General features: G+C 42.7%; 1 protein-coding gene across 2 annotated transcripts in view; it reads left to right on the top strand.

The window, feature by feature from the left end:
* The window catches only part of GOLGB1 (golgin B1), a 36882-nt gene that overhangs the window by 20093 nt on the left and 6655 nt on the right, over positions 1-10134 (top strand). For both annotated transcript variants that reach the window (XM_031065139.1, XM_014311205.1), the window contains 4 exons: positions 1-3812; positions 4633-6583; positions 8032-8210; positions 9420-9585. The exon at positions 1-3812 is cut by the window's left edge and continues 1062 nt beyond it. In XM_031065139.1, the coding sequence (XP_030920999.1) occupies positions 1-3812; positions 4633-6583; positions 8032-8210; positions 9420-9585 (6108 nt within the window). The remainder of the gene's footprint in view (positions 3813-4632; positions 6584-8031; positions 8211-9419; positions 9586-10134) is intronic.

Genomic DNA, 10134 nt, shown 5'->3' with positions numbered 1-10134 from the left:
GAAGAGAAATTTGCTCTAGGAAACGAGCTGAAGAGTCTTAAGGAGCAGACAAGTCTGTTATTAAAATCCCAGGAAGAAAAAGAACAGAACATAGGAGCAAAAGATACATGTCTGAAGTGTGGGGTATCCAAGCAGCAGAATGAGGCAGAAGCAGTGAGTAAAGAAAATGAGGAATTAGTAAATCAAGTTGAACTTCTGAGAAAAGAAAATGAGCAAGTAAAGCGGAAGCTGCAAGCAGTATTTGTGAACAGGAAGGAGCTTCTGAAGAAGGTAACCAGATTGGAGAATGAATTAGAACAACTGAGTAGAGAACAAAAATCAGAAACCTCAGTGGCTCAGGCAGCTGCAGGGGAGGAAGACCTGAGAAGCATGATCAGCAAAGAAATGGGTCTTGAAAACCAGCCCCATGAGGACTATCTAATTCAGCTGCTTTCTGAAAAGGAATCTGAGCTGCAGAGCATCCGGGAGGAAAAAGAAACTACTGAAGCACGACTGCAGGCAGTGATTGAGGAAATGAGGCAAAGCTTGCAAGATAGGGCAAACACTGCTTCAGTTAAAGATGAAGTCATGGAGCATCAGACAATTCCTGACAAAGTAACTGAAACCAATGAAAGCCCAGAAGATGATGAAGAAAATGAGAAACATAGTTCAGTAGGTACAAATCTGGAAAAAAAACAGAAGTCTGCTCTTGAAGAAAAGATTTCAGTTCTTGAACAAGAAAAAGAACAACTTCAAAAAAAACTTCAAGAAGCTCTCATATCTCGCAAAGACACTATAAAAAAGGCTCAAGAAAAAGACAGGCATCACAGAGAACAATTGAAACAGCAAAAAGATGATTACAACATCCTGCAAGAACAATTTGATCAGCAAAGCAAAGAGAAAGACAGTATCCAGGCTCAGCTCAGACAGCTCCAAGAGCAGAAAGGATCAGCAGAGAGTATTTTTAGGAGTCAAGGTGGGTTGGATTCTTCATGCATAGAAGCAGAAGATACAACAAATAACAAGCTTGTACAAGTTGCAGATATTTCTGAGGAAGAGTGGAAAAAACACCTTGACAAATTACAGATGGAGAAAGGGAAATTGGAATGTAGTGTCAGCCATATGCAAAGGGAGCTTGCTCACAAATCAGAATTAATCTTTGATTTGCAACAGCACATAGCACAGTTGTTTGTAGAGATAGAAGGGCTGAAGAGAACCTCTGACCAAGCTGAAGCTAAGGGAGCAAGTCTTCAGACAGAATTGGAGGAGAATCAAGGAAAAAATTCTGGAGTGGCCAGTCTGGAAGACTTGAAAATTCTTGTGCATCAAAAGGATGAAGAAATAGAATTTCTTAGCCAGCAGTTAAAGGAGAAAAGTGACACTCTCAATAATGTGCATGCACAGTTGCTGGAAAAAGAGGAATCAGTCCAAAGACTATGTAGTCAGTTGGAGGCTCAGGCAAAGCTGCATGAGGAGCAAAGCAAGCGACTACAAACAGAGATGCTTGAAATTCAGGAGAAGCAAGAGGACAATGCAGAAGCAGCTAAGCAGAAGAATCAAATGCAGAGAAAGTTGCAAGCAGCACTTATCTCCAGAAAAGAGGCACTAAAGGAGAGCAAATCTCTAAAAGAAGAGCTGGATAATGCTAAAATTACTATTGACAGTCTTTCTGTCAAGCTGACAAATATGGAAAGCCAAGTATGTGGCCATGTTAAAGAAACAGATACCTTAACAGAAAAGTTAGCGTGCATCACTCGAGAGCGAGAAAAACTTACTGCAGAAATTGATAAACTACTTGGAGAAAATCAGAATCTTGATGGATGCTGTAAAAACCTTACACTTACTCTGGATAGAGTTGTTCTAGAGAAGGAGAAGCTGGAGAAGGAGGTGGAATCATTGAAGAGCTTTCAAGCCACTGAGAGTTCTGAGTGGCAGGAGAAACACAAGGAGCTTCAAGGAGAATATGAAACTCTGCTGCAGTCATATGAGAATGTGAGTAATGAAGCTGAGCGAATTCAGCGTGTGTTGGAAACTGTTAGGCAGGAAAAGCAGGAAATTTTCATTCAGCTAAAAGGGGCTGAAGCAAAAAAACAGGAAACAGATAAGCAGCTACAAGAAGCTGAACAGGAGATTGATGAAATGAAGGAGAAAATGAGGAAATTTGCAAAATCAAAGCAACAAAAGATCCTGGAACTAGAGGAGGAGAATGAGAAGCTTAGAGCAGAGATGCATTTTACAAATGGAGAGCTGCACAGGACTGGAGAGAGCTTTACAAACACTAGTCTGAAAGAAGACCTGGAGTGCTCTAGGAGGGAGTGCCAGTCTCTTTCTACTCAGCTTGAGACAGTAATGGCTGAAAAGGAGTCTCTGAATCAAGAGATTGTGGACTTGAAGTGCCTTTTGCAGGTAACAGAGTCTGAGCTGAAGGAAAGCAGAGAACTTGCAGACAGGTATGTTGCCCAGCAGACAGCGGGGGAAGAAACTGATAAGGCAGTTGCCACACCATCACCAACAGAAGAGTCTGAAAATCAAGTGGATGTATCTTTTCAACCAGAGCCTTGTGCTGCAGAGCTGGAACAAGAGGCATTTGAAAGTGAGAGACCTTGTGAGGATCCTGGTCTCTACAGACAGCAAATAGCTGAGCTCACCAAGCGAATCACAGAGATGGAAGATAATAGAAGGGCTTTAGAGCACCAAATGGGAGAGAAAGTCCATGAAGTGAATGATTTGCAGGCTACGGTAGCAGAGATGGAGCAAAAGGTCCAAGAAGCCAGAGACGACCTCGTCAGAATGACAGCACTGAAGGATGCTCTAGAGGCTGAAAAGGATGACTTGGAAGAAAGGCTCATGAATCAGCTGGCAGAACTTAATGGAAGTATTGGAAACTATCAGCAAGATGCAACAGACTTACAAATCAAAAATGATCAACTGAGACATGAGCTTCAGACTTTGCAGAGAATGATGCACGAACTGGAGGAGGAGAAAAGTCAGATGGTAAGGGAGAAAAGCAAAGCAAATTCAGAAGAGCAAAAGGAATTTGTAGGAAAGCTAAAATACAATTGGAGAGGAGAAAGCAGCACACATATAAAGGAGCTTCAAGAACTGCTGAAACAGAAACAGCAGGAGATTAAGCAGCTGCAGAAGGACTGTATCAAAAGCCAGGAAAAGAACAGTAGTTTAGAAAGAACTATTAAAGCTCTGGAATTTCTGCAGAGTGAGACTCAGAAAGAGGTGGAAGCAGCCAAAGAAACTTCAGCTAAAGCAGTTGAAGACACCAAGAAAGCCCAGGCAGAGCTTGCTCACTGCAGAGTAGTGTTGGATGACACTCAGAGTGAGGCAGCAAGGGTTTTAGCTGAGAGTATCAAAGTGAAGGAAGAGTTACAAGCAAACAAAGAGCAAATTAAAATTCAAATTAAGGAAAAGGATGAAGACTTTGAGAGAAGACTGGAACAGGAAAAAGACAAGCACTCAAAGGAGATCAAAAACATGGAAGCAAAGCTGGCAAGATTGCAGAGAGAGAAGGACCATATGGAAACAACAGTTGGTGGTCTGCAGGACTCCTTGAAGACAAAGGATCAAGAAGCCAAGCAACTGGAAGGCAGTCTAAACAAAACACTAGCCCAGCTTGCAGCCTTCACCAGGAGCATGTCTTCCCTTCAGGATGATAGGGATAGAGTGATAGATGAATCAAAAACATGGGAGAAGAAATTCACTGAAACTATTCAAAAGAAGGAAGAAGAAATACATTGGAAAGAGGAAGCTTGTAATATGCTACAGGAACAGGTGAAACAAATGACCATGCGTGTAGAGGAACTTCAGACTCAGATATCCAGGTAAATAAGCTGTGTCAGGGGAGGTTTGTCAGGAAAAGGTTACTTTGCAGTTGTTATCTGCACAAGGACATGAGGTGGTCACTCTGGAATAGTCCTTCTTCACGTCCTTAGGATACCTGTGTTAAATCTGTTCTCTGTGACAAGCACTCACCATCTGATTACTCTCCAGAGTATTTCAAATTTCAGATTAATTAAAGAGTATTTTGCATGGAGTTTTTGCACTGAGAAGTCAAGAGAGCATTGGGATACATAGTTCCAGTTTAGTCCCAAAATAAATTTTGAGGGGAAGATGGAGCTGTGGAAACCTATCAAAATGTGTGTACAGCTGTGTATTTCCAAAATTCAAAACCGAACCATTCTTACATGAGTAAAATTGTTTTATTTTTATATATGTATATATATATATATACACGCTGTATACATCTTTGTATGATGAAGCATTAAATGGACATCAAAGGTACCAGAACAGCAATTTCATTGTGGGGCGGCATGGAGTTGCTTTTATTGTTAGCTACAATGGACGAGAGAAGTAATGTAATGACTGGGAGGTGATAACATTCAGTGTTTAAGTGAATACTTTTTTCAGTTTTGACATGAACAACTTTAAAAGAATATATTCCCCTGCCACCACCCCTTTAAGGCAGTAGTACAGTCAGAACTTTAAAAGATATCTTGAATTTTAAATTGAGAGATATTTCTAGCTTGCTTTCTTTAAATAAAACAAATTCTGTGGCTTTTCTAAATTAGTATAAGAACAGAGTTAGTGTGGTTTTAGATACTGAGATACTTTGTGGATTTTTGACCAACTTAATCTTTTCAGGCTGGAATGCAACAAGAAAGACTGGGAGGTTGATTGCAGGAAGGAGATTCAGCATCATCAAAAGACATGTGAACTGTTGCAGGAGGAAAAAAAAGAGCTTTTGGCTCAGCTTGAAGGGTCTCAGGAACTGTATGGCAAGTCTCAGAATGAACAGCAGGAACTGGAGTCTGAAATCAGCAGCCTAAGAGACCAGCTTGCTGACTTACAGAATTCCTTCACCAAATGTGAGCTGGCCAGGGAAGAGCTGGGGACTGTGGTCAAGCAACAAGAGATGAGTATCCAGAATTTTAAACTCAACTGTGAGCAGCTTCAAGCTGACCTGCAGGCTTCCAAGGACCTAACAAATAAGCTGCATGAAGAAATTAGTGCCAAAGAGCAAAAGATCATGAGTTTGCTGTCTGCTAAAGAAGAAGCAGTGATGGCTGCTCTAGCTGAATTACAACAGCAACATTCTGAAGAGATGAAAGAGTTGGAGTGTAGGCTAAATAAGGAGGAAGATAATAAAAAAGCCTTGGAAAATGAGAAGAACAAACTTCTTGACAAACTCAGTCATCTCACCGAAAAGATGAAGACAATCAGAGAAGAAAGTAAGCAGCAGAAGGCACAGCTGGACTCCTTCACCAAGTCCATGTCATCTCTGCAGGACGACCGAGACCGCATCCTGAGGGACTATAAGCAGCTCGAGGAACGGCATCTTGGTATAATCCTGGAAAAAGACCAGCTAATTCAAGAGGCTGCTGCTGAAAACAACAAGCTCAGGGAAGAAATTAGAAGTTTCCATAGCCAGATGGATGACCTCAACTCTGAGAATGCCAAGCTGAATGCAGAGTTGGTGCGCTACAGAGAAGACCTTAACCAAGTGATTTCAATAAAGGACTCTCAACAGAAGCAACTTCTCAAAACACAGCTTCAGCGGATCCAGACTCTGGAAAATGAGAAGGCAACCATGGAAACACAGCTGAAAGAGTCAGAGCATACTCAGGATGATCTCAGGAAGTGCATGGAAGCCTTAAGAGAGGATAAAGTCAGTATGTCTCAAGAGATTGACACTCTCATGTCCTCTCTGTCGCGGGTGCAGAGTGAGATGGCAGCATTACATGAGGGGAGTCCCATCGTGGAGTGTCAAGCAGAACTGAAGGCTCGAGAGAAAGAGGTACAACAACTGAGTCATGAGCTTTCCCTCTCCCAGAAAAGAATAAGAGAACTTGAGGGGGAACTAGAATGTGTTCAGAGGGATGCAGCCAAGAGAGTGGGAGAGGCTGAGGACAGGCTTCGGAAGGAACTGAAGCATCTGCATCATGATGCAGGGATAATGAGGAACGAAACTGAGACAGCTGAAGAGAGAGTAGCAGAGTTGGCACGGGACTTGATGGAAATGGAACAGAAATTGCTTGAAGTCACAGATGAAAACAAAGATCTCAGAGCTCAAATTCAGTCTTTTGGGAGGTCCATGAGCTCTCTTCAGGATAGCCGAGACCAGGCCAATGAAGAGCTTCATCTTTTGAAACAGAAATATTCTACAGACTTAGAGGAACAAAAGAGTCTAGTGCAGACTCTTCAGAAACAGATGGGTCAACTACAAGAGGAGCAACGTTCCACTGTCAGGGACCGAGATATGGTCAGGTCTGAGCTGACAGAACTGCAGAAGGCTATTGATGAAAGAGGTCTCTTGGCCCAGATTGAGGAACTTAATCAGCAGCTCAGAGCTAAAGATGATGAGCTTCTCCACTTGTCTTTGGAATTGGAAGGCTCTTCCAACCAAGTCAAATCTTTCTCCAAGGCTATGGCAAGCCTGCAGAATGACCGAGACCGTCTGCTGAATGAATTGGACAAAACACGTAAGATCGAAGAAGTGAAACAACAAGCAGAAGGGAGCATCTCCACCACTGCTTTGGAAGTGCAGAGTCTGAAGAAGGCACTGGCCTCCTTACAGGGTGACAGAGACAGAGTAGTAAGTCCATGGTCTCTCTTCCTGCTCTTACTTTAAGCACCAGAGGAGGTTTGGATCTTCAAGTCTTAAAATTCAGCACACTTAGGTCTGATAATTGCAATGTGATGCATAGATCAGGCTGCATCTTCATGGAATCACAGAATAGTTGAGATTCAAAGGGTCTTCTGGAGATCTTCTAGAGATCTTCTAGTCCAACCCCCATGCACAAACAAGGCTTGCTGGAATAGGTTGCTTGTACAATGTCCTGTTGGATTTTGAATATCTCCATCAGTAGACATTCCACAGCTTCTCTGACCAACCTGTTTTTTCATGTATCTGGAAATGGTTTCCAGAATTAGTTTCTCCCTCACATTCCCAGGGATGGAGATGAGGCTGACCAGACTGCAGGTTCACAATTCTCCTTTCTTGCCCTTCTTGTAGGTAGGGATGACATTTGCTTTCTTACAGTCTTCAGGAACCTCTTGGGTCACCGTGACCTTTCAAAGGTAATGGAGTCACCTCCCAATGACCTTAGCATTTGTGGGCATGCTCCATCAGACCCCATGAATCTGGTATGGGCCATCTGTATTATTTTCTCTGGCATGGAGGCTGTGATTCCATTGTTAACTTCCAAGGGTGGTTTCTCTGTTAGCTTGGTTTAAAATATGAAATCATGGAAATAAGGTCCCTGTTAACCTGCATAGTTCACATCTGTGTCAGCTCATTTGATTTGCCTTCGATTTCTAAGAGACTAGAACAAAGGCTTGAGTTTCCTCCTCCTCTTGGCAGCTGACTTTTAAAGCAGGTGCAAGCCATTGCAGATTCCTTTTGACATTCTTGCCTGCACACTGGATGTGTCTGTGTTTGTATAGTCTCTGGCACAGTGCAGCCCAGCAAGTTCCAGAGTTCTCCTTGCTAGTCAGAAGACAAACTTTGACAGTCATGTCCCAGTGCCACTCATTGAGCGCTGTCCTGTCTCCAGAGTCAGCCATGTCTTCTTGTCTTCAAAAACAATTGCAGTGATGCATGTGTAACAACAACTTATTTCTAATTATAGCCTGACTGGAATTGGAGAGCCAAAAGGATTTTACTTATCAGTTTCCTGGTTTACAGTAAATACCAACTTCAGGAGTTACGCTAAACCAGCTCCTTCTGTGTCACTTAGTTTTCCTCTGAACAAGATGATTATTACTGTAGTCTGGAGTATTTTTGTTAATGTATTTTACATCTTCACGGGAGGGCTCAAAACTCACTGTCCTCATTACCAATAGAATTGTCTGAGTGCATTTTTCTGAGCAGTTTTTAGTACACTGCTGTATTTGATGATTCCGTTTTTAGTTCCTCTGTCATCCAAATGTGACCCTTTTCTCCCTTCAGACACCACAGTAAGAAATGCTCTTAAACAGTTCTAAGTAATAAACCTGATGCTTGCTCAGCTGTCACATAATGATGTTTCTCTTGAATTCCAGGTAAGAGAGCTGGAGAACCTGCAGCAGCAATACATCCTTGCTGGGGTGGAAGCTGCTGAGAATTCTCGCTTAAAGGCACAGCTGCAGCAGTGGGAGCAAGAGGCAGACAAACAGATTCGTCTGCAAGAGCAGCTGAGGCAGGAAGGAGCTGTGTACCAGCAGGAGCTCCAGCAGCTCAGGTGAGCTGTCTGTCTGCTTCCTGCCTTGGCCAGGTTGCAGATGTGTTTGTTTCTCTCAAAGAGTGGTTGTGGGCCGGGGTGGAGGGAATGCTGAGAGCCTCACCTGACACAGGTGACACTGAGCACCCTGCCCTGGCCAGGAGAGGACAAAGGATTCCCTCGCCCAGCTTCTGCCTCAGAATTACAGCCCAGCAGCTTGGAGGTCAATGCCTGTGTGAAATAGATCAGGAATGTTTTTGTTTTTATTTCCTTCATCCAGCAGTGGTCAGTATCATCTGTTGGAGAGGAAACTGAGGCTGTTTCTTGTATTGGAACTTAAGTATATGATCACAGTACTCTCCATTCCAGGCTGCTGCTGAACACCCTTTATTATCCCACTAGCATAGTTTAGAGCATACTAATTTTGTATGGCTGTCTAATCCTATATTTCACTTGTTCTATGTCTTCTAGTTTGTTCTTCTTAACTCTGTAATTCGAGTCTAGTAAAATTGTCTTCTCCAACTGGACTAAAACTAGTCAGACAAATATGCTCTGTTCTGAAAACAGGGGGAAATGCTTTCAGATATTTCAGAGATCCATTTAAGAATGCCTGAGGCTGGAATGAAAAGGGTGGGATTTTCTTTGTGAAAAGGTCTATGGCTTATCTTTGTCCAGAGTGATATAAAAACTTGTAGTTCTCTCCCTCCCCCCTACCCCCACTCTGACCCTCAAATTAACACTGCAGATCTCATAAAGTTTGAAGCATCTTACAAATTTTATTTATCCTGACAAAAGAACAGGAGGTTTATTTCCTGTGCAGCTTTTACACTGTACATGAAGTGCTGGCCTCAGGTTGGTGTCGTACTGTGGGTCTGGTGCACATATGACCGTGCAGAGACGTTATTATGGGGACAAGTGGCATTGGTAGTGACTTCCTTGACAAAACACTGTACAGTGAGATCAAAACAATGTCCAGAAACACAGAAAATGTGAAAAAGTCACCCTAGGACAGCATGGAACAATCCAAAGGGTTCAACCAAATACAGAAAACTTCCTTAAACCTGCTTTTAAGGTTCCTGTACTTAAGTGTGTTGTTTTGGCTTGACTTGGTTATAAAACTTAGTGTTTAGCATGAGGTGATGGTTGAATCACCCTTGGCTCATTCTTAGCTGGATACCTGGTCATCGTACTGGCAACTTCCTTGTAACTTCCCTTGTTTATGCTGGGCAGACAGGAGAAGAACACCTGGGAAAAGCAGAGCAGCAGCATGAAGGAGCAGTACCTGATGGCCATTGCAGAGAAGGACAAGGAGCTGAGCCATTTACAAAGGATCACACAGGAAATGAGGCTGCCCTTCAGCAAGGCTCAAGCCATAGAGGAACAGCACCAAAGCAAGGTGGGTGGAAAGATACAGATTCTTTACTGGAAATGTGAAGCTTGAAACTTAACCAGAAGAGCATGTGTTGCCTGTATCCAGCTCCTGCAGACTGCAACACTGGATGTGGTTGTGAGGCCTCCAAAGATAATACCAATAGTCTAACTTGCATCACTGAAAGTTGTAGAAATTATGGCATACCCTTAAGTGCTCTTCATTTAAGTTCCTGGTTTCCAGTGTTTCAAGAAAGAGGATAAAAGAGACAGGGCTTCCTAGGCACCTTGGGTCCTTTGGAGCAGCATGGAACTTCTCAGATGTGTATTCTGACTGGTTTAGAATTGCCCTCTTACACTGTCTTTGAATCTAAGATTTTCTGTCTTAGTTCTCATTTTAATGTCGGATCTTCATTTTTAAGTTTTCCATTGAATTTTTCTTGCTGTTTTTACTGTAACAGTGATCTACAATCCTGGTTCAAGCCCAGAGAGGCTGAGGCTTGAACACTGCACCTTCTCTCTTATTCCCCCTGTATACAGTCCTAAAAGTGGAGTGGAATGTGTTTGGTATTTTGTT

The sequence above is a fragment of the Geospiza fortis genome, unplaced genomic scaffold, assembly GCF_000277835.1.
Source record: "Geospiza fortis unplaced genomic scaffold, GeoFor_1.0 scaffold30, whole genome shotgun sequence".
Taxonomy (NCBI): Eukaryota; Metazoa; Chordata; class Aves; order Passeriformes; family Thraupidae; genus Geospiza; species Geospiza fortis.
This window is presented reverse-complemented; position numbering and strand designations above follow the sequence as displayed.